This window comes from Lathamus discolor, chromosome 6 (genome assembly GCF_037157495.1).
Source record: "Lathamus discolor isolate bLatDis1 chromosome 6, bLatDis1.hap1, whole genome shotgun sequence".
In the NCBI taxonomy this organism is placed as follows: domain Eukaryota; kingdom Metazoa; phylum Chordata; class Aves; order Psittaciformes; family Psittacidae; genus Lathamus; species Lathamus discolor.
The window spans coordinates 6,808,107-6,833,578 of record NC_088889.1 but is presented as its reverse complement, the minus strand read 5'-3'; the positions used below and the strand labels follow the sequence as shown (position 1 = coordinate 6,833,578).

Genomic DNA, 25,472 nt, shown 5'->3' with positions numbered 1-25,472 from the left:
ACCCACATGCTATGGGAGGAATCTAGATGCCACTGTGCTCCTCTCTGAGTATAGATGGGGCACCCAGAGATGGGGCTTCTAGAGGATGGTCCAGCCTTTGTTGCCCTGTGTTGACATGTTCTGCTTTCCAACCTCCACCTCCATTTATTATCTTGTAGGATGCACCATGGCATGCAGGGGACTGTTGCAGCAAATGCTGTACTTGTATCTGACAGCGTTTGAATCTGTTTTCACATAACCCATTTCCAGTCCCATCCCTTCCTCATGAGGTGTCAGAGCTCAGGTGCACTCCTGTACCAGTCACTAGGCTAATCCCCACGATAGACAGGGACAGAATGAACAGAAGGAAGAAGGAATAGCTTTTCTCAGAAGTCCAACAGATGGAATGGACAGAAAGTAATTTGCTTTTTAGTGCAGAGATGCAATTTATGGCATAAGAAGAACTTCCTTCCACTTTTTTTCCCAAATAGCTTGTGTAATGTGGTGTGTACATCATATTAAATACCTGCCACCATGCAAATCCTGCCCAGCTCTCTGCCCACCAATGGCTGCATTGTCCCTATGTCATATCTTCTTCCTTCTCCCTTCCTGCAGAGCAGGGATGATAAACAGAATGAGACATGAGAGAGTTGGAGACTAACACTCATGTGGTTCTAGCAACAGCTGTCAGCCGAACAGTGTATCCTGGATGGGCTCACATCCAGCTGGTGCTGCTGGCTAAACATATTTAGTGCTCCCTTAACAGCTTCTTTGCACATTTCAAAGGACAGATTACTCAGTACCCAATCTACCGCTGCTGGAGGAATGAATGGACCACTGATTCCCAGGAGATGAGAATGCTCATCCTGAGCATAGCCCAGACAAATGCATTGCCTTTAGTCATCCATCATCTATATCATCTATCTATTGAATGGGTAATTTAACAATAGTATAATACAATTGCCCTTCTAAATAAGTATGTTGCCACTGGGGTAACATATGTGTTTGGACTGAGTACTAAATACTACAGGATTACAAACTAGCCATATGTTTTACATTGTTCTGTGTAATCCGGATGAGCTGTGCTCTGCTCTTCCTCTGTCAGATGGGCCTCTGCCAGTTGCTGGGGCTATAGTGCTGCATACACCTTCTCTGCCCCAGCTGACATGAGGCGGAGAGCTCTACCCAGCAGCAGTGAGTGGATTTACTCCTTTTCCCTGGAAAGGTGTTGAAACAGAGCAGAGCTGCCTTATCTGTGCGTCCCTAGGACGGGGCGGGAGAAGAGGTTTTGTGAGGTGAAAGGACTACATTTCCCAAAAACACAGAAGGAAGAAGGAAAAGTACTGGATCTCCCGGTGCCATCTCATACCGTTGCCTTCCCTGCAGGTGAAAATCTTCCTCACCCGGACACATCCCTTGAAGCCCCATGAGTATACTGGAATGTTTTTTTTAGCGTTAGGTTAATGAAAATTCTCATGGCATAACACATGAATAAATGGTAGCCTTGGAATTGTAAGAATCACTGTTACAAACCATGGTTCAAGACTCCACGGAAGTGGATGCTCACATTTAAATAAAACTGATTTTGGCTTTGTTTTCTCATTCTGGGTATCTTTACTGCTGCCTTCCTGATCAGAGAAAAGAAATAGCCCATGTGACATATTTAAACATTGTTCCCATCCTACTGCTGTCAGACTGCAGGCTTTCTGGTGCTAAGTCATCTCTGATGTGGCCTTATTGGAGAGCAGACCTTCTGCTTGCTTGCATGCATGCATATTCCTTATTATCAGTTTTATTGCTGTTGATTGTACTCTTGGTAACCAATATGTGCCACATTTTTAGTCCTTGATTTGTATTTATCAACATGAGAAATGTTAAAGCAAGTAGTGATTCAAACAAGCCTCAGGATTAAAAAGAATACAGTAAGAATATGTAAAGACTCACTAACAGGGAAAACAACTTGTAGTGGGACAGTGTAAGGCTAAAGGAAACAAGTCTATGGTCCATTGTAGATGTGGTAACAGCAGTGAGATGCCTCAAAATTCTGTATTAGGCTGCTGCTGGTTTATGTATCTGTTACTAAGTTGGAAATGGAATAATCAGCTGTTAGCAGATGGCATCACTTGACTTACAATGAAGTGTCAACAGCAGAGAAAAGACATCATCAATGACTATTGTGGGTGAACAACTAAAAGGATTTTTTGAGAGCCCACCTGCAAATCCCGTTTTTGGAAATGAAGGGATTTGGTGAGCTCTTGTTTGGTTTGTTTCTTTTCATGGTCTGGGCTTCTGCGATTCTGTATAGTCTGCTTCAGAGATCTGCATTCGAAGCTTGAGCCTTGGGGTCATTGATCATACCAGGTACCTGGAGTGTGTTGTAATGGAAGAAAGCCAAGAGGGAAGATATTCTGGGTTTGTTGAAATCTGGAGTAGATCCACCGAGAAAGGTAGGTCAGAGGGAAACTATGAGTACGTCTGCAGAGGAGTTGCTCTGTGCCACATGCATGAACAAGAAGGGAACAACAGTTGTGACCAGTGCTGAATGTGCCATTTTCCTTCTTTTGCTAATTGAAAGAGATTTTGGATGCATGCGATGCAAGTCAGCAGAAATCCAGCAGAAGTTCTGTTCACGTGTTTGAAGTGTAATCCTGGGTACAGGAGGAGCAAATTAATACTCCTTGAATGATTAGTTTTGGAATCGCCGGCAGGGGTCACAGCCAAATGGTCGGCAACAGGAAACCGCAGAAAAGCAGAAATCCATGCAGCTGACTGGCAACTTATCACATGAGGTGAAAAAACACCCGAAAAGCATTCAACTTATCAAAAAGGTGCTAGACCCTCAGCAAGTTACCTATGGAGGAACTTGTCTGGCAAAATGTGAGAGAAAATAGCTGGAGATATCTGACGGGAGCTCTTGCAAGAGGGTGAGCAATAGCTGCTGGTGACTCCATGACAAAAAAGGCAGATGAAGCCAACAACACAGTGATAATAGGGCAGCACGCTGCAATTTTGCTGTATTTGATAGACACAAATGCTGGTCTTTCTCACCAGAGAAGCAGCCAGGAAAACACAAAATTGACAGCAGAAGAAAGAGGTAGAAAAAATACTGTTTGAACTCAGTGTACGGTGCATATAAAGTGTCAAAGAATTAAAAGAGAAGAAATATTTCACTTGTTTATCTCCTAATGCTAGAGCCTGGGAAACAAGGGTAAAAAATAAGACAATTTTTGATGATAAAAATGAATTTGATGTAACTGACAACACCAAAATGTCAAAACGATTCTCCTGACTGGAATGTTGAGTGCTCACATAACCTGTGTAGGAAGGAGGGTGTGGTATAATTCCATGAAATTTGAAGTTCTGTCAAGCTTTTCAACTTGAGGAAATGTGAAAAGAATGTAAAAAAATCCCTCTCCTGAAAGAAATCAAATATTTTCCCTTATATCTGAAGAAGTTAACACGTGTCTGAAAGGTGTATAGCTCTGAATTCCATTGGGACACCTACAGACACATGGACAGGCCTTGTATATACTCAACAACAAATAAACTGACCCCAAAACCAAATCTATCTAACTCAGTTGGGAGAAATAAGCAAGCAAGCAAGCAAGAAAACAAAACACCTAACATCGACTGTTTTAAAACAGTTTGCTTAACAACTAATTCTTATCCAGCTTTCAAGGAAGAAAACAACACCTTTCCGGGTATTTGCTTTCCCCTTCTTCTTTCAGTCTTTGTCTCTTCTGCTTACAAATGTTTTGGATAATTTAATCCTTTTCTATATTAATAGGATACAAGTGAATATCATAACCAAATCTTAAATGTTTACATTTTACAGCATTGTCTCAACATCAGCTGGACTCATAGATCTTTTTACAAAGCTATCTTCTATATCCAAATGAAGACAGAATTCTGTATTTTAGGCATACCATCAAATCATATTGAAGTTGTCCTGTCCTCAGTGCGTACTTTTATATATATATATGTACCTATATATATGTACCTATATATGTACGTACCTATATATGAATGTACATATATATATATGTCCCTTTAGTTTTCCTGCAAGTCTCTTGTATTAAATTAGATTCTGAATTATGTGTGTATTTACCCACAACAGCTAAAATTACTTTTCAACTCTGAGCTGTTTTCCTGAGGATCTGAATATTAAACTCTTCATCCTCACTCCAAGAGACCAACTGGAACGTGAGTGAAAGAAGCTGAGAAGAGACCAATCTTTTCAGTAACTAAGTTCTTCAATATTTCAATTTGGCAGTTTGCATATTATCAGAACTCCACCATACTCCTCACACCTCTGTGGGGTTAAGATTTCGTTTTCCGTGTTTTTTAAATCCTGCGAATGGATGAATTTTTATTCCTACCAACTCTCCTTTAGGCATCGTTGGGATTCAGGATCTCTCCTGTCTAGTTGAAATTCTAAACTAAACACCCTGCCAAGCTACTTTTTGCTGATAAAAAAGGCTTTCTGAGCCTCTGCAAATATAACAGAACAAAAGTAAGCAGTGCTGGTCTGAGCAGTAAACTCTCATCTTTTGCAATGTTTTCTTGTCCCTCACATGTATTCTTGAATGTTTCTGGATGAATATTTAGGCTGTCATGTGGCAACTCACATTAGGAAATGTATTTGTCTGGAAAATAGTCCAAGAAAAGAAAAAGAATGCAATTCATCGCCTGGATGAGTTCCCTGGTCCTCTTCATTGTGCATTTTCACAAGCTGTTGTCCTGGCATCTGTCAGAAATCAGGCATGCAAAGGACAGCCTGAGGCAGTGTTGCCAATAGAAGAAATAGTTCTCAACCAGCATCCTCCAACACAAGCACAGCCCCCTGCAAATACACTTTTAGGTTATCGTAAGGCTTATACAATCCTTCTGGATGTGCTTAGGTAGTTCCTTCAACTGTCTTACATGGCTGCAAAATTCCCCTTTACCTAAATCTGAACACAGGCCGGTGATCAGCATGCATAAACACTCCAGCTCTTCAAGATAGCCTGTTCCACTTCCACAGTTCCCAATTTAGCACTTAACTGTGTCTGTTGAAATAAGCTACCAGTCTGCATGTGTGATAATCACATTATTTTGAGTGAATAATGACACAACAGAAGTGTCTGCAATAAATCAGCCCTCTACACTACCCTGCCCACTCAACAGAACACAGCCATAAGGTCTCATTTCTTGAGTGATGATTTCTTCATTATTTTTGGTTTCAAACAGTGCTGTGAAATTGCAGACTCCTCTTTCCCTTCTTTGTTAAAGCTAAATTTGATTGGACTGCAGATCTTCATAACAACGTCCCAGGCATTCACTACATGTATGTTTCTGAAGAGTCGGAGACCAGAGGGCAGCATCATCCTCAACTCATCGAGAAAGAACAGCATATTTTTTGAAGACATCTACATATGGAAACCACCTTCTCTGTCATTCTTGGGACTTTGGCGCTATGAAAGATGGCTCCAAGTTAGTTTTATCACTCAAAAAAGAGTTTTCCTTCTAAATATTTCCTGCACAACTGCTATCTGTGGGAAGTTATATGCATTTAGAATCATAGAATCATAGAATAGTCAGGGTTGGAAAGGACCTTAAGATCATCCAGTTCCAACCCCCCTGCCATGGGCAGGGACACCTCACACTAAACCATCCCACACAAGGCTCTTGTCCAGCCTGGCCTTGAACAGCGCCAGGGATGGAGCATTCACAGCTTCCCTGGGCAACCCATTCCAGTGCCTCACCACCCTTACAGTAAAGAACTTCTTCCTTACATCCAATCTAAACTTCCCCTGTTTAAGTTTGAACCCCTTACCCCTTGTCCTGTCACTACAGTCCCTAATGAAGAGTCCCTCCTCAGCATTCCTATAGGCTCCACGCAGCCTTATCTTCTCCAGGCTGAACAGCCCCAACTTCCTCAGCCTGTCTTCATACGGGAGGTGCTCCAGCCCCTGATCATCCTTGTGGCCTCCTCTGGACTTGTTCCAGCAGTTCCATGTCCTTTTTATGTTGAGGACACCAGAACTGCACACAATGCTCCAGGTGAGGTCTCACGAGAGCAGAGCAGAGGGGCAGGATCACCTCCTTCGACCTGCTGGTCACGCTCCTTTTGATGCAGCCCAGGATATGGTTGGTTTCTGGGCTGCGAGCGCACACTGCCAGATCATGTTCATTTTCTCATCAACCAACACCCCCAAGTCCTTCTCTGCAGGGCCGCTCTGAATCTCTTCTCTGCCCAACCTGTAGCTGTGCCTGGGATTGCTCTGACAAAACTTATTATTTAACTCAAAAGTCACAAGCAGGTACTTTTGTCTTTCCATCTGTGCCAGCTCCTCTGTGTGCTAACAACAAGCTTCACTTTCTGAATCAAAATGTTTTCCTGATATTCAGATCTCCAATTGAAATCATAGGGTGAACTTAACACACATACCATTCATTACAATTCATTAATAACTTTCTTTTCTTGTTACTCATTGAAACAAAAATATTGAATTACAAACTGTATTCCATTTTCTTACAAAAACCCTGCGTAAGTGGACAGAAACCATCATGCCCTGATTCCTTTACAATTCTGTTCCTGCGCTTTGCAAAAGACCACAATGTTTTTGATTTGCTTCTCCACAGGTAAAGGAAGCTTTTGCACATTTCTTGTATTTGATAGTTTCTAGCTTTGTACATCATATTTCCTTGCGTTCAGCTGTTTAGAACATTTGCTGGTCTTGTCAAGGTCCCAGATCTTTACATTCAAATGTTTAACACCTTACCCATTATTCTCCAATCCATCTGAAATCTCTCATTTAAATCATGCAGCCTCAGATTGTCAACTATATAATTTTCTAAGCAATTGAGACATACAGAGGTTGCATACAAAGAAGTGATAGAAATTAAAGTGTGTGTACTTTCACTGTGCACTGCTTAAAATGACAACGAACACGGTATTCCTTCAGAATGCTAAGTGCTTAATATTGAATGACCTGGATGTTTATTGTAACCCTTTTTTTTCAGTAAACAATCAGTTTCTCTCAAAGAAACAACCAATATCTGGAGAAACTTCTTTCCCATTATGGCTGTTCTAGATGGCATCTCTTGGACATGTGCACTCCTGTTATTTGTTTGCAAATTAATTTCATCCCCATTATCTACCTTCTTTGGAGGTGTCTTTATAATACACAAGATTTCTCCAGACCCAAGTGTTCAGCCCAGAAATTCATGTTTGTATACCCTAAAACTAAATGTTTTTAGAGCAAATCTGTTCTACTAAACTAAAAAACACCCATCTTGATGTGTACAATGAAGCTCACCTGCAGAGCTGTGCATACTACACTGACCGAAGTTTTACATAGGCTGATTTCAGTGTTTCTTTCTGATCACCAAAATATCCTAAACTTAGTTTCTCCTATAATGCTTGAAACTATTGTTCCAAATTACTTACATACAATGGTCCATAAAGCTCAGCCTCCCAGTCCAAATGTCTCCAATGAATTAAAAACAGCCTGCGCAGTAGCAATCGAATGTCTCCTGTGCCTACTCCTCACAGGAAGCAGTCATTCTTGATGAATTCTATCAAGTTAAGCTGCAGCAACCAGCAGCTTCTTTCTCATCATCCAGCTGTACTGCTATGTTAAAATTCCTGTCAGTTACATAAAAAGCCTGTCCCTCTCCAGGGTGTATCAAAGTTCAAAATAAACCAAAACACATCAGTTCTGCAATATTTGTCTCTCCAGTTCCACAGCCAAAGGCAACCTCCCTGTAAGGTCTGTGTTTTCTCAATAATTTCCCTTTCTTTAAGACTTCTGTAAAATGCTTTTCCATCTCTCGCTTCACAGAGGCAATTGCTGAACAGAGGAACCCAGGTACTACTTCTGTTAAGCCCTGCAGCTCTCTATATAACTGCGGAGAAAAGCACGTATTTCATGTGGTAGGACCTTACTTGGATTGTTAAAGATAGGTGTTCAACACTTACCAATGCATACTATTCTGTACTTCAAGGCCAGGCTGGATGGGTCTTTGAGCAACCTGACCTAGTAGAAGGTGTCCCTGCCTATGGCAGGTGGCTGGAACTGGCTGATCTTTAAGGTCCTTTCCAACCCAAGTCATTCTATAATTGTATGATTTTTCTCTAACATTAATATGGCACTTTCTGATACATTCGCATGAAGTTCACATCCGAAGTAATTTACACATCACAAAACCAGGTTTGAGGCAGGCCAGGCAAGATGTTTCTGTGTAAGCGAAAGGACGTGTATTGTTGGCTGAAGTGCTGTGCTTTCTTTTTACCTCTTATCATCCCTCCCCATCCCTTTTCTCCATGCACACGGTGACAAAGATGTGTTTGTTGGTGACTGATGCCAGGGAAACAGAAAAGCAGCGGATGACTCCTCTCTGTTCTCTGTTCAAGCCATTTGCCAAATCCACTGATTTCTTGTTTGTCTTTGCTTTAAGGACTACGCAACAGCTAACCACACAACTATGTATGACTTACATGGCTAAATATGCTTCTCCTGAAGTGCTGAGTGCTGATTTACTTGTAAGTTCTGCAACTTTTTCCTCAGCTGTTAGCTTAAGGCACACAAGCCCTAGGGCCTATGCCTTAAATCCTGCATGTCCTGTCTAGTTCATGTCTCAGCTGCTGGCAGGGACAGCCTATTCTTAGATCTGCTCTATGCTGCCAACACTTGCAATACAATTATCAGTAATGGGTTTTACCTGTCCTTGAGCCTGCTGCGGAGCGACACGAGAAACTTCAGCTTTCTCATATAACTCAGCCCTCCTGGGGGAAAAAAGTATAAGAAAAGCTAAATGGTCTAATTAGCCTCAGCCTCACAGTCTGGAAAGGACAGGCATCAGACCTGTTTGCTGCAGGAAGCAAAAAGGTTCTTTCTCCATCTCCTCAGAGGCTCATACTTTTCCCAAGGGAGTGGAGGTAGAAAAAAGAGAGAAAGAAAGAAAGGACAAAGAAAAGCAGATCAGTTTCCTGTTTTGTATTTTTTCCTTTCTCCTCAGAAACTGGGAGTTGTTTCTCTTGGCTTGTCTCCTAGTAGTGCAGCAATGCAGCAAGCAGGTAACAGATGCAACAGGATGCAATGACTGGAAGGCCTGCAAGTGCTTATCTGTTAGCACAGGAGACTCAGTCACCAGCTGCCGAGCTTCTGGAGAGGGCTGGCTATGATTCTATGATCACACCATACAGAATGAGGTCAAGACTGAGGCAAGCAGAGAAAAGTCAAGATTTTTCTACTTCCACCTTGGAAAATCTGTTCTTTATGTCCCGCTTTCCTTTCCTCAGCAAAATGTAAATGCTGTTTATAAGTGGCATGCAGGAACCGTCACTGAAAAATCTTGGACTCTGATATATGTCATTAGTAGAATGCTCATCATGCAAGGAATTCCAAAGGCCTCTGTGGAAGCTTGTGGAATTAGGAGCAAACCTTCCTAGGTAAGAAAATCAAAATCCATTCCAAAGTAGAAATGATTATAAAGCTTCCTTTCGTAGTCTATAATTAAGGTATGATTACACTAGAGAAAGAGATTAAAAAGCTGAGGATGCTGGAAGTTTCATGGAAACTCAGTTCTGCCTTTTTCTCTACATATGTGAATGGCACATATTATATCCCCTTCTAGCTTTTGTCTTTTTAGTGCAAGGATTTGGCTTTACATATTTACTGCAGACTGGAAACAGGAATAAATGCTTGACACAGCACAAAACCTCATGTTGTGTGTCACAAAGTATGAGTGAATAGATGGTAAATACAGCCAAAGGACTTCTGGAAATGGACAAACTTACATTTCAAACTCAATGGAATGTCAGAGGCTTATGAAAGCTTGCTAGGTAGGTAGTTGAAAGCTCAACCTTTGGTAACAAAACTGCTTCAGAAAGAGCAAGACGTTCTGAGACTCAGAATCACACATATTAGAAAAGAGAAGAACTAAAGAGGGCAATTGGAATTTTTTAGAATGTCTGGAATGTGACAAAACTACATCTTTTAGCTGGCCTTTCCTCTAAAATTGAAGAGAGAATAGTTTGTAATACATTAGCATCATCTGCTGGATAGCCCAGGGAATACAGTTTGGATGCTGCAATACTAAATATGATATACAGCATTATTGTATTTGACAAGCCATCCAGAATAATCAGAACAGCTCAAACTCGTTATTGTTTAAACATCTCACATTTGCTTTTCTTTCTGTGACATTTTCTCTGTAAAACATTAAGATAAAATAGGGATTTTCTGCCTAAAATGCCCTGGCTTCATGTAGCAGAAAGTGCTGTGTGGTAACTAGGAACAGGAGACATTCTGAAATTACAATATTGGCATTTACAAAGGTAACTCTTACTAAATGGGGCTTGATTACTTCAGCAGTAGAACAATTTGAGCATCTTTACAAAGAAACCCAGAAAAACAGTTCAGAGTCAGAAGGCAGCAGTCCAAGTCACCTTAAAGAGGAAAAGGGAAATTGGATTGTGCCAGAAAACATAAAGCATGGTGGGAAATAGAAGTCTCGAATGTCTTGGCTGTGAGGGATGTCAGGTATTAATCTGGCAGATTGAAAGAGGGATGCACTTCATGTGTGTGGAAAAGCCCGTTAAAAAATAACATCAGCAGAACTCTACAAGGTTTGTTCTGAATCTCTCCACAACTGAACAGATGTTGCGAATCATGAACAGCTGTAACAGACACAGAGCAGTGAATGTTTTATTACTGGCTGTAATCGTTTGCAGGGTCAGTGCTTTGTTCTCAGCAGCAGGCCCTGTGCCTCACAGAGGGGCAGTGATGCTACGGACTGAACAAGTTACCACACTTGGGTAACTCGGGTACCACACTGAGCCTGCTGCAGCACGAGGCACTTCTGATGTTACAGAGGAGCCATCAAAGCCTCAGTGCTGCTGATTCTTGTGAGAGGAACTCTCATTCTTTGGGATTTGCATTAATCACGTGTCTAAAATTGGGTAATTCTGAGGGATGGGGCATTTTCTTCCTTGTGCATAGATAGTTGCTTAGAATAGAGATGCTTATCCTTTGACTTTTCCTTATACCGATAGTTATGGCTCATGGAGGTTCAGAGAGAGTTAAAATGTCATTTCAGGCAGCTAGATGCTACCACAGAACAGATGAGGATATCTGAGTCTACTATCATCTGTGTCAGAAAACAATTATTATTACTGTATTTTATACTGTGATTGCATCTAGTATGTCCTACATGGTATAAAAATCCCAGAAAGTATTTATTTGAAGTACTTTATTTTCTAAACACAGAAAAAAGCAAACCCATAAATGCTGGAAAGGAAAATGATGTCTTACAAAGTCATAAACTTGCATTATATAACACTGCACCACAGCCCCAGCTACTGATCACCAGTGTCCTGAGATGAAGCACTGTGGTCTTCAACGCTCATGAATATACATAAACAAATACAGAGCCTTTTTCTGTATCTTGCAGCAGGAAGCTTGACTTTATAAATGTATTATGCTTTAATAGCATTGTTTTTCTGCATGTTTTAAACTTAATTTCTATGAATGCTTCCTTATTTTTTATGTGTTTATTTGTATGTACGTATGCTGACATTAGCAGGTAAGACTAAAAACTGTAGGAGTTGAATATGGGAGGCATCCAAGTTCTGGTCCTTTATTATGTCACCCCAGGATCCTTGTAAGCCTCCCCAGCCATAACTGACTTAAAGAATTGCTCTTTCTCAGCATTTTTGCCACTCTTTCCATTTATGTCTTCCTTCCAAAGTTCACAGAAGCTTCACAGAGCCTCATTTCATTTGAGCCGTTTACATATGGCAATATAGCAGGCAGAGAGTCTCAGCCTTTAAACACTTAGAGCACTATTAACCATACAGAATGACAATACAGAAGTGAATTCAACAAACAAATGGTTAGAAGTGAAGAGTAAGGAGGGTCAAGTAATAATAGCATGAGTAGTTTCTGAACCTGTGATTGTGTAGTCTTCTAGTTGCCTAATGTACTTAGATTCTATTTTTTCATATAAGGTAGCAAAGGTGAATTGTAAAAAGGGAGCTAAAGGGGATACTCTACATTTTCCATGACCCATCTATCATGTATCAAGATCAATGTACAAAGCAATGAAATAGCAGTACAATTTGTGGAATAAAACAAGAGTTGGAGACAATGGTAAAGTGAAGGGGTTGATCAGCGATGGTCTATGATAAATGCATCATTACGGAGAAGGGCACTTAGTTCAAAGTTCGTGCAGCTGAGGAACAGAAGCAGAACCTGGCATAGCAGAGGAAGAATAGCAGGAGATTAACAGTCAAAGAAGCAAACCGTGAGGATCATGAAGTCATCAACATTTTGAATGACTCTGGGCATGTGTGACCCAGGAGCAGAGATTCTATTTGTAGTGGAAAAAGAGAAGGATGCGTATGACAGGTTTTGACATTTGGTTAAAGAATAGGAGGGCAGATCTTAGAGGTATTATCAAGGTAAATAAAGCATGATAGCTTGAATGCCAGAGCCATATGAAATCATGACTGCATATCTGAATGGCTAGGAAAATGACTGGATCAGTGTGATTGACAGTGAAAGGACATTTAGGTCTTGATCCGCTCAGGTTATGAGCAAGACACAGAGAGGCCAAAGACAGGACTGCACAGGACTGAGGTCAGGAGATGGGAGCTAGATTTTTGACTCTTTGTGTTGAAAGTATGTCACAAAGAAAAGAGGTGGTGTTGTGGATAATAATCCTGTTGGATAATAGTTGAAAAAGAAAGAAAAGGAAAGATTATTCTAACAGTTCAGACTGTGAACAAGTGAGGATAAGCATTAGAGGAAGAAATTAAAATGGACAGAGGATGGAAGGTTTTCAGGAAACAGGGAACAGCGGTCTTCTTAGAAGCTTAAGAAAAGATGAATTGGGTAGGAATTGGGACCCTAAGATTTCCTTAGGATGGTTGATCTTTTGAGGCTAGAACACAAAAACTCCCCTTAAGCACCGACACCTCTCTTATCTTTTCTGAGGGTGTGACCTAACCATTCAGTCCTTCCCTTTTTCTTCAGACAGGCAATTAGCATGGGAGAACAAAAGGAAAAATAGCTAAAAATATACAGTGAATCATGGAACATCATATCTACCAAATTTCACAGTGTATTGCTATTGCCATAGCAACCCTGGTTGCTACATTACTGCAAGCTGTTTCTTTGCTAAATTTTCCTGGAAGCTTTGCCAATTTTCAGTTTGGTTTCAACATAGATGACGTTTAACAAAGAGCAACTCTGAGAACTCACATTTTGCCTCCTTCTATTTCTTTTTTGCCACCTCTTTTTATTCCCCTTTCTAAGGGATAAATTCATTGGGGAAGAGTTTTAGGATTATAGTTAGAACCAGACCATATTTTAGATTTTGGAAATATACAGACGATCACTTGTCCATCTGACAGCTCTGTAGAATGTGAAACCAGAATGCCTCTCGTTTGTCTTCTAAGAGGAGAGATAGGATGATCATGGGCATCTAGAAGGGCCAATAATGCATTCATGTGGAAGACCAAAAACCATTGATTGATTGAGAACTCAATCAATGTGTGACACTTGAAATACCAGCTTGTTAGAGACAAGAAGGAAAAGAATCCTGGGTGTAAACCCAGGAAGTTATTGTTTGGCTTGATCTTTGAGCATCTCAAGCCAAAGTCTGACCAGTCAAAAAACAACTTTATAAGTTACCGGATGCAGAAAGAAACTTTCATGTTTGCCATCAGCATACACAGAAATGAAAAAAAGATGTACAATTGATGTGTAATCTCTTTTGCTTTGAGAGAATAAAAATACCAAGTTAAAAATAGAGCTGAAGGCAGTGCTTCTGGTACACAGAGCTGTTGGAGTCAAAGCTCTTAACCTCTTAAAATATGACTCAGTCATTTACATAAACTTGGGCAATACAAATTTAATTCTTGCTGCTACATCATACCTCCAAAGAGCCTGTGGTTAAATCAGAAAGTAATATGTTTCACCTGCAAAAGGGGTCAGCAATTTCCTTTCTCCTTTTGTTGCTGCTCCCTCCTTCTGGATCATGAAGAGGAACTCAGAAAGTTTTCTGAAAGTGAAGATGTGTTTTCTCCTTAATAAGCAAGCACAAAAACAGGTACCAGAAATGAGAGCAGCTATACAACATTTATGCGGTGTCCCTTGAAAGAGTCTCTATATGAGTACGTCTTTTGGTGAGGGAATTTGGTATCACAATACAGGTAGGCGTACAGTAGTAGACTGAGAGAAACTATGGAGTGACTCAGCGGCAGAGATCAGAGACTGAGTGAGCTCTGGGATAGGTTACAAAAAATCATAATACTGGAAAGGTCTAAAAAAAGAAAGCTCTCCAAAGTTGTAAGCAGGAAGCATATTCAAATGCGAACTCTTTCAAAAGAAAATTATGGTATACACCCACAAGCAGGTCAGCTCTGAAATAGTAACTTCATTTTCAGCGTTAGGGTAGGAAAAAATATGTAATATCTTTCATATTTACAAATCTCCCTCTAAACATATCAACACAAATCAGTTTGGGGTAAGCTGTCTCAAAGTTCCTCACATCTATTCTCAAAGGAAGTTCAGTTGCCCTTGAACAGCTGATATACGATGGCTCATTGTCCCAGTGCCTACACACATGCTGTTTCCTAGGAATAAAGTCTAAGAAGCATCTCCTCAAGACAGATATCTAAAACGAGCATTGGATTCAGGTTCCTGAAGGGTGAAGGAGAGGTCATTTTGCATTTAAATTCATCTCTCCAGCTCCCTCGCACAATGAGCAGGATTAATGCTGTGGGATGATGGGCTGTCAGGCAAAATTAGAAATCCCCCAATCCCTTCCAGGCTTACAGCACATGATGCAAGACCTCTTCAGGATTACCAGGAATGGATCCTGGGGTGAAACTTCCGTTGTGACCACCTTTTCCTAACGAAACATACGGAAATTGGAGAAACATGTCAGGTGTTAATATTTCAAAGTGTATTAGAAGTGAAGGGCGAAGATTCTCGCAGACTCTGACAGCTTGTGCCTTCTTCCTACCCTGTGCAGCCACATAAAATTGTTGCAATCCCTCCCACATATTGTCTACCTCAGTGAATATTTCTTGTCAAGCTATATGGCCAGATGACAGTGTGATGTAAAAGAAAAGGAAGGTTTCCAGGAGAATTATCAAGCCAATACATAGGTGCTTTTCCTTTGTCTTTTAGAATTGTGGAGACTTTGAGGGGGAAATCCTATTTATGTAAATGTTAGTCACTATAATAACATTTCTCAAGTCACACATTATGGGTGCTCTGAAGGACAGAAATGGGGTTTTCATGGAATCATAGAATAGTTAGGGTTGGAAAGGACCTTAACATCATCCAGTTCCAACCCCCCTGCCATGGGCAGGGACACCTCACACTAAACCATCCCACACAAGGCTACATCCAACCTGGCCTTGAACACTGCCAGGGATGGAGCATTCACAGCTTCCTTGGGCAACCCATTCCAGTGCCTCACCACCCTTACAGTAAAGAACTTCCTCCTTATATCCAATCTAAACTTCCCCTGTTTAAGTTTGAACCCCTTACCCCTTGTTCTGTCACTACAGTCCCTAATGAATATTCCCTCCCCAGCATCCTTATAGGCCCCTTTAGATACTGAATGCTGATCTTAGGTCCCCACGCAGCCTTCTCTTCTCCAGGCTGAACAGCCCCAACTTTCTCAGCCTATCTTCGTACGGGAGGTGCTCCAGTCCCCTGATCATCCTCATGGCCCTTCTCTGTACTTGTTCCAACAGTTCCATGTCCCTTTTATGCTGAGGACACCAGAATTGTACACACGTGAGGTCCAAGTGAGGTTTGTCTCACTGGAATTCTCCCCAGCACATGCCTATTTAAAACTGTGGTGATTTTGCCTTTAACTGAAATAGGAACTAGAAGGTTTCTCCGTTTGACCCAAAAGGGCCAGATTTCACATAGAGTAATTCAGAGGTCTCCAAATCAGTGACTGCTCTTGTTCTTTTAATCTGTTTTTCTTATGCAACAAAGATCACATGGCATGAGAAGAGAGGATCCCCTTACCCCATTAAGAGGTAGTAGCTGGCTAGGGAGCCAGCCTGGAGGTCCTTAGCAGAGGCAGAGGCATGAATGTAATTGCAAACTACTAAGCCAGCAAACCACACTGCCCTTTGTTTAGCTAAGCAAGTAGAAACAGGGAGAGCAATCTATCTAGAAGTAAAGGGAGTGGAAGAAGAGAGGAAAATCAGGGGCACAATTCTGTAGGTCTCAGGCCCCATTATTTCTGCTACTGGTAAAGCAACTCATTTGCCGAAAAGATAGCAAGCCAAAGTCTCTTGGTGCTTCCTTCACATTTTGGAGTGCTTTGATGTAGAGAAGTGAGTAGAAATGCAAAGAATGTTCTGCGCTTAATGGATGGCCCTTACTGACCTCCAGAAACATATAGAAAATCCAAAGCAATCAATCAGATTACCTCTTGAACTGGAGGACAATTACTGTGAACTCCCTTTGACATTGCGACTTGTGTTTTGTTCCTTTCAGTCCTGCAGTTCTTTGGGTAAATAGGTTGAAAATGCATGAGACTTGATCTCCCATCATTAGAGGACCACACTACATTCATGCAGGCGGATTTGCACAGGCACACACACTACCACAGCACTAACACATCTATACTGCTTGAAGTTGTTCTTGTTTGAATTTAACACACTGAATCAAAGCAGTAGCTAACTTCTGAGTTAAATTGCTTTTTTTTATCAAACTGGTGAGTTTTAAACTGATTTTCCTAGTAGTGACCAGTTCCCAATTATATACAATTGTATAATTTTGTATACTTATAGATTTAATAATTGCATAAAATTGATCAATAGGTTTTAAGACAAACTACAGCAATGCTTCTTGAACTGCTGGTAATTTTAAGCAGTTACAGAATTTACAGATTTTATAGTCTGATTAAATACTTGAAATGCTGACATTTTAAGAGCAGTACACAAAAGGAACTTATAATTACTACAGTTTCATCTAACAACTTTTAACCTGGAGAGGTCCTTGCAAGATTGGAAGTTAGAAAAGAATCAGCATTAGATTTCTCATTTAGAAACTCACTTACTTAGCAAAGGTGTGCTGTTAACCAACTGTTGGAACAAGTCCAGAGGAGGCCACGAGGATGATCAGGGGACTGGAGCACCTCCCGTATGAAGACAGGCTGAGGAAGTTGGGGCTGTTCAGCCTGGAGAAGAGGAGGCTGCGTGGAGACCTCATAGCAGCCTTCCAGTACCTGAAGGGGGCCTATAGGGATGCTGGGGAGGGACTCTTCATCAGGGACTGTAGTGACAGGACAAGGGGTAATGGGTTCAAACTTAAACAGGGGAAGTTTAGATTGGATATAAGGAGGAAATTCTTTCCTGTTAGGGTGGTGAGACACTGGAATGGGTTGCCCAGGGAGGTTGTGAGTGCTCCATCCCTGGCAGTGTTCAAGGCCAGGTTGGATGTAGCCTTGTGTGGGATGGTTTAGTGTGAGGTGTCCCTGCCTATGGCAGGGGGGTTGGAACTGGATGATCTTAAGGTCTTTTCCAACCCTAACTATTCTATGATTCTATTCTATGATTCTATTGTATAATGCCATTTCATGGCAAAAAGGAATTCAAAATATAGAGGAAATAAGGAGGTGTGAGATTCTTATCTCTCCCTCTTCCTTAGTTTTGAGAGACCTAGTTGATTTACGTGATTTTTCTGACAAGGCTATGTGCAATAGCAAAGTCTCGATGAGATATTAAGTCCTCTTTTGTTCTATGTTTGTAGGGGTCTAATTCTGCCAGAGCCAGGGGATAACACTGAGCCTTCAACAGAGTCTAATCTCTGCCGGAGGAGAACCTCGATGATACTTGTTTCCAGACTGTAGCCCATCCTAACTGAATCTGTTGTCTAGGGGATAGAGTTAGCCAAAATATTTCATTATTTCATCCAAAGAGAGGAAATTTTTTGGAGGAGGTACCTACAGCAGAACAGTTGGTGTTAATGGGGGCCATCATCACTGAGCATTTCCATCATGCGTAACGTAATTTAACAAAAGGTTAGGTGTGAATTCTCCGAGCTCCAAGCTGAGGGAATCGAGGTTCATTTCTTTCTTTGAACTTTAAAAGGGAGACTCTGGTTTCTCTCATCCCTGTAACTGTTTCCTGGCAGAAATGGGCAGAGGAGCTTGGACCAGCAGTTTCCGAGGACCTGTGCAATCCAGTAAGGCTGACCCAGACCCAGTGGAGCAGCCATGGGACAGGGACAAGGCATAGACCCATGGGGCAGAGTCCTCACCAGCCAGAGCCCAGCCTCACAGCCCTCAAGCCAAGCAGGCAAGGCAGAGCTAAGGGAAACAGCTTGGGTCAGAGTCAGATCTTGAGTGATGGCTGAGAGCCCAGAGCACCGGGTAAGCTCACAGCGACAAGAAAGCTTCCAAAGCTGAGCTGAAAAGTCTGTCTGCAGGGTCAGGGCCAGGAACAACGGCACCTGTAGACATAGCTATGGCAAAACTGGGAAGAGACACATCTATAACAAAGCCCAGGCCAGGACTGAAAGCCCAAGATTGAGATTAAATGCAAACCTAGACCTGCAGAGCTCTGGGTCTAATAGCGCACTGGCCCTGCCAAACCAAAACTAACCTCATCAACACAGGAGTCATATAGTGTATTTCCCTGGAAACAAGTGTCCTTTTATCAGCACTTTGCATACAGGCAACAGAGGTTCTATTGCATCCTTCTGCATGTGTGTGGTTATCAGCCTACCAGCCCTGGGAGCTATCTTGTGTCTTTGACACTATCAGTTAAAGCCGGTTGAAGGTGAGCGGGTGTCACATAAGGACTATTATCGAAAGGCTGCTTACAAGAGGGGTGTTAGGCTGGATCACCATTACCTAGGTTACTAAAAATTGTTAAATTGAATCTTGGATGCCTGAAGCAAACACCATTTGTTTTGCTAGTGATGGCCTAAGCAGCACACAGGTGTTGCCTTCTTCCCTAAAAACAGAATTCACCAGGGCAATAGCTTCCTGAACAAAGGTAATCTAACTGATTTTACAGATGCTTCCTTTAATAGTTGATGCATTCCTAAGGCAGATCATGTGCAGCATGAGAGCTTGCTTAGAGCCTAATTTCTGGAATTAAACTTCATCAGCTTGCTGAACAAAAGAAGTGAACTCCTTCTTCCCTTGCATGCTTTGTCTCCAGTGGCAAAAGGAAGAGATGTGGCTCTAAGTGGCCTCACTACACCAAATGCTCTCTGTGTTCTGCTGTCAAGACAGCTTTATCCAGGCTACACTGTTAAATCAGAGTGGGGCCAGATCAGGTGCAGTCAGTCTGAACCATAATCTGAGATTACTGCTGTTCTCCCCAGGACTTGTGTAGACAGTTTCTTACCATTCCTCAGCTTTTACATGGTTTCACTGAACTGCACCTCACATAGAATCATAGAATGGTTTGGATTGGAAAGGACCTTAAGATCATCTAGGTCCAAACCCCTGCCGTGGGCTGGGATGCCCCACACTAGACTATGTCGCCCAAGGTTCTGTCCAACTTGGTACCAGAGTGACTCTGATGCACTGAATGGATGAGACTGGAAAGCTATTTTCCGAATCCACAGAGATGGGGAAAGCATGTCATGTACGGTATTTAAACTTTGGAAGTGTCAGAAAATATGGACTTTTTCTGTCATGCAGAGCTGTCAGCAAGTGCATTTACATGGGTTTCGCATTTCTATGCTGCATTTCCTACACCACGCAGTAGATGGCAGGAGCCAATAAAAAATTTCACTACAATTTACATAGAAGGAAATAAGTTGCTCATACTTACCTTTGTTAGATTCTCATATTTAATTTAAAACAATTTTACAACTGCCTTTTTACATTTTTGGGCATTCTTCATGCACATAATATTTCTTCTGTAACGTTTTATTTCTTTTTAATGTAACTTGTATTATTAAAAGATTAGTCTTTCAAAATTGTGTTGATACATTTTTTTGACAAGTTCTGAGATTCATGAGACAAGTTTCATAGATTTCTTAACTTAAACTACACTTAAGGTTTTGGTTCTATGACATGTGAAACATTTACTTCCGTGTTATTTGCATTTGATTCCATCACTCATGCTACAAACAGCAGAAGAGAAACATGCTTAAGGCATTACAAGAAAAGAAATAACATATCAGAGCTAACCATAGCAAGCACAAGCCCAAATACTCGGTTGCAAAGGATGAACCTGCCCCAGTTTAATAAAAAGAAAATGTTCTATTTCCTGTAATCCAGATTCCTAATGAAAGACTTATTTAAGTGATGTGCAAACTTGTAACTATGAAGAGTGCAACAGTTCATTCTCAGAATTAGTTGTCCCTTACATCTTGCAACCCAAAGGGATCTAGCAGAGAAACATAAACAAGGATTATAAGCAGTTCTTTGAGTTCAGCTGGCAGCCCACGGGTCAGCTGGCAGCCCATGGACTGTGCAATACACCCAGCTCCTCTCTGCCTCCTGAGAGGAGACGAGTGTGTGTTTGATAGTGTCAGCTGTTCGCCCAACCAGCTGAACGTCTCAGCTCGTCCTCGCAGAGGTCAGGGGTTTTAAGACTGAATATCCATAGGAGAAGAGAGTGAGGATGCTTAGAACCCCTGTGTAGCCTGTGAAACTGCCATCTGTGTTGCTTGGGGAATTGAACAGTGGTGTTTTAAACTATGAGGGAACAGGCAGTTAAATGTGTAGATACAGAACCAGGCAAGGATTAAAATTAGTGCTATTTTAACTGATTCTGCAAGTCCTGTAATGCCATTATTTCTAGCTTATCACTGTCTGGATTATCAATTATCTCAGGTGTGACTCAAATAAACATCTGGCTGAAAGGAAGAACTGTCACCGCCCCTTTTTTCTGTGAATAAACAGAAGTTCCCATCAAGTGGATTACCTGGGGATTGACTGTTACTGTAAATATGCCAATGCAAACTTAACTGATAAATTTAGTTTAATGTGAATAAGGAGTTCAAAAGAAACCATTTCCGCCTCGAAGTACAAAGTTCTAAAACATGCTTTCTGTTAAACACCCTTGCAGCCTTGTAGATAAGCAAGCCCACTCTATCAACTCCCAAGGCACAGCCTTTGCCCCCCTCAAAGGATATGGCTGCCTGTGCCCATGCCCTTGGTACTTGCAGCTGCAACCTTGGGTTGCAGTCCGTTCCTCAGCTATGTTGTGGCTATGTAGCCTGGCCATGTAACTTCCTGAGCCAGATCTCCTAATCTGAATCCTTGGGTTACCTTTGATCTGTTACATCCCTGAAGTCTTGTTTAGCAACCATTTGATTGTTGGCTCATTCTTCTTAGCGTCACCAGACCCGCTTGGGTAGAGGGCATTGCCCTGAATGCCCTGCTGTCACCCTCAGCTCCCAGCTCACCTTCCCTTGTGGAGCAGCTCTCTTCTGCTGCTCCCTCATACCTGGTCACTGTGGCCAATTCCTAAGTGTCTTTTCTACGGAGGCAGTGAAATGCAAATACAATCCCAATTACAGGAAGTGTAGTTACTTGCACCTAATAACCTACATACTTTCAGCAGTGTACCAGAGCAAATCAGTGTTAATAAAACACTGGAGAAGCTGCTACAAGTGCTCATCTTAGACTGAGTCTGATAAATCTCCATGATGAACTGAATAATCCTGGACAGCACTGTTTTCCAACCAGGATCCCAGTACTGTTTTGGTTATTTTGTCGCTCAGCTGCTGAAGGCAGAAACATATTTCATTTATATTCTTCGTCACATACGAAGGTACCTCTTCTCATTCTTATGCTACAAAGAAGCTGTAACATATTTCATCTAGGCAAAGGGGGACAAAAGATGAATGCTTAAAGCCGTGATTACTCCTCCTCTAACATTTTTGAGGGTGGGGAGGAGTTTTATTTAAATCCCATATGATAAATTTATTAGAGCTTCAGTGTATTATTAGCATTATCAGCTTTAGCAAGAGAATGCAGGAGGTTTTGGAAGATGAGAGCATGATTTGAGGAACAGTTGTTAACATGATACAATGGAGTAGAGCTGAGGGCAGACCTCAAAAGCTTCTGACACATAGGGATGGTATTTCTCCTGGGAGGTGTAATCAGTGACAGTCACATTCATTACACTATTGAATTTCTATTCATGTTTGAATGACTTGTTAGCTCAGGAAGCTGCTGGCCACTGCCTGCTACACTGAGTTGCACAATTAGGCACTACTGCTACACTGAGTTGTACAGGTGAAAATGTACTTCTCTCAGTTCCTCAGGTCCTCCGTTCCAGTGAAGTTGTACAGGTCTCTGGCCATAGCCCTTTCAAACTCTAAAGCTCGTCTGTCAAAATCAAGCAAATACACACAGATTCCCTCTCAATCTCTTTAAATATGGGAGCCATCTTCCCCCAAACCTCACAATTCTTTACACTTAATCTGTTGCTACACATAATTGAGGCCACTAGGATGGGAGCACCTGTGAGACCAAGATACTGTGAAGTCTCAGAACTAAAACTAGTTCATCTGTTAACAACTAAAGTTCAAGCCCTTATCAGACCTGTTAGATAAGTCTACAGAATACAGTACTGCCAATATGATGCGATTTTGGCTTGGAGACTACTGTCTTGGTTCTTATTTTTCAAGATTAAGATAGCATGGATTGAGAGCTGTTTGGTGACCAACAGGGGGAAGGCTGGTGGGGAATGCAAGCCTTAAGGACAACTTTGGCTGCAGTGACCATGAAATGGTGCGGTTCAAGATCCTTAGGGTGGCAGGAGGGTTGGAACTATGTGGTCTTTAAGGTCCCTTCCAACCCAAAACCATAATATGATTCTCTGATTCTACAATGAGAAAGGCTGGAAATGAAGTGGATATCTTGTCCTGACCTCCAGCTTCTTCTGTATCACTGCTGTTTGCATGCCCTTGAGCATGGGCCAGGGCACGTGTGGTTCAAAGGGTTACTTCTTTTCACTGGTGAAAGTCATCTCATTTTGGCCTGACCAGATGAATGTAACCTATTTGCAGACATGGTTCCAGTCATCTCATTCCTTCTAATATTTGCAGATCAGGTACCATTATCTCAGTTTTACTATTTTTATGCAACTGTATCAGACCACCAGATATTACAAAACCTTTTATTTCTTGAGCTAAACCGAATGATCTTGTGGTACAAACATGTGTGAGGCAACTAAAATATTCTACAAATAGGCCTTTACATTACAGATCCTTCGCAAACCCCTTACATACATATTTAATTCCGTTCCTTTGGCACTATGTGAAATACCCTCTACTCCACAGTTTCTTCTTCCACTACTTTCTCAAAACTACAGTTCGCCTGGATACAAGATGTATATTTAACAAGCTTTTTCAGAACATGTAGCTTCCTAAAGGTCTAATGGAAGTGGGGAAAACTGTTTCTTAATGAGACCTGAAGGTAGCCTAGAGGCTGCACTGACCAAAACATCACATTTTTAACAGAACTTACTTCCTTTGTCTAGTTGTGATCTTTCTCTCCAGCCTGAACCTTCCTCACCTATACTCATATTCTCTCCTTGTCTCTCCACCTCGATTGACCTACATAACTCCATCAATTTCAATTGCAAAACAGTAGTTACTGATTTAGCCAGATAGCTACAATTTTGTCTTGAGCAGCCTGTTATAACTGCTTTGTGTCAGACTTATAGCATTTCTAACCTTACGTCACGAGGTCTACGGGAAAACCTTTCATATTCAGGAAGACATCATTTTGGGGGTTAATGGGTCATTAGGTCTGGCTCAGATTGTGTGAACCCGGGGGGGGAAAACCCCGAGAAGAAAGCAGGGCCACATGCAATGTATTTGTATCTCTGGTTATAGAGAGAGATTTGTAGAAGCAAAAGTAAAACTCAGTACATTGTTTTCAGATAAAAATTATTTCTGATTAAAAATAGTTTCTTAAATCTGTGTCTACAAAACTGAAGGGCTAGTGGATGAATTTCACCTTATGCTTCCATCAGAACTGATACCCACAGAGCAAAAGAATGAATAGAAGACTATCTCTACTTCAGATTTTTTTGTATCTCTAAACTAGCATTAAAATGTCACAATCCCACTGCAGTCCTGTTCACTTCAGAGTTTTCTCTCTTATCACAGCAGTCGGTAGGTTTGGGATCTTTGCTTTTCTTGCCATTGTGCACAATTTAACACCACCATCAGAGGAGGACAATGACTGCACATTACAGAAAGTTTTTCTGTTTCCAGCTCCTTATGCCAGAGTGCAACTGAATCTGTTGGTGTTTTAAATGACTCACTTAACTTTTTGAGGTTTCAAAGAGGTGTCTGCTCTTCCTCTGGTAATAATTACAGACTGTGGCAAATGGGCTCACTTCCTCTGAGGGGACCACATTTACAGACAAATGCAAGAGAGGAAGGACTGATAAATTTCTGTTTCATTTTCACACCTCTGACAGGACATTGCCCAGTTTCTAAGTTCAGGGTTGGTGTTATTTAGACATATATCAGCCCCTAGCACAGGCCAGAAGTTTAACAGATCTTGGAAAATCGTTTCATGCTTTTATAGGTCATCTCTCCAGAGCAGTCCAAAGGCTGAAGAAGACGGGATGTGTGCTCCACCATCCTGAGGGGCAGAGTCACCTGAGGGAAAGCTGAGATTCAAGCTAGCTCCTTTGGGAGGAGCAGCCAGAATAATTGGCTGGGAGGCATTTGCTTTGATATTCTCTATGCCATTATCTTGTCTTGGAACTCGGAAGACAATTAGCAACCTTTCCCAATGCCAGGGTGGAAGGGAGGATACAGAAGGCATCAGTACTTCTTACAAGAGTCATAAGTGCTGTCTTTACCCTGTGAGAAAAGAATCTCTCAGTTGCTTCTCTGCCCTTTGGAGGAAATGGGAAGTCCTCCCTGCATCACAGGAGTATGACAGGGAGGCAGCAGCTCAAGAGTCCTATTCTCTAATTCATTGGCAGGGAAAGCCTGAGGATTTCCTGGTGGGGCACCCAGAGATGCCATTCCCTATTCTTTTCAAAGCCTTGGAACACTTATGTCCATGTCTGTGGTAGAGAAACATAGGAAAACAGCAGAGTGTGAACAGCTTGCAGGATGGTACTGTTCTGCAACTAGCTCTCATAGCTGTACGAAGGCAGCAAAGCGCACCAGAGATCAGAAGTATGGGTATCTTTGGGGCGAAGGAATGCCATAGTGCACCTGGGAGTTTTTGGATCAGTAAATGGACTTTTGTGTCTATGCACTTAATGTATCCATGGCTAAGACTAAATATGGCTCATGAGTAGTTTCCTGTCTCTGAGACAAGGAAGCATGCTGTGACATTTCTTGTCTTGTATCTACAGTATACATACCTGAAAAGCAAAGAACTCCAAGGCTTTCTAGCTGTGACCTTTTCTGACACTAACTTACTTCTAAATGGTATAGCCTTGAAATCATTGGGTATTATTTTTAGAAGCTTGACAGGAATAAGAAGCATTATCTCTGGACAGAAGTTCGGACAGT

General features: G+C 41.6%; 1 protein-coding gene across 3 annotated transcripts in view; it reads right to left on the bottom strand.

Annotated features, from left to right (window-relative positions):
* The window catches only part of C1QTNF4 (C1q and TNF related 4), a 35,151-nt gene extending 21,127 nt beyond the window's left edge, over positions 1–14,024 (bottom strand). Inside the window, exon 1 of one of the 3 annotated variants that reach the window (XM_065684674.1) lies at positions 13,949–14,024. In XM_065684674.1, coding sequence (XP_065540746.1) covers positions 13,949–14,009 — 61 coding nt within the window. In that variant the 5' untranslated portion in view covers positions 14,010–14,024. Of the gene's footprint in view, positions 1–7,411; positions 7,436–8,685; positions 8,701–13,948 lie in introns of those variants that run through there. The other 2 variants (XM_065684681.1, XM_065684680.1) reach the window with 2 other exon arrangements.
* Between the last annotated feature and the right edge of the window lie 11,448 nt (positions 14,025–25,472).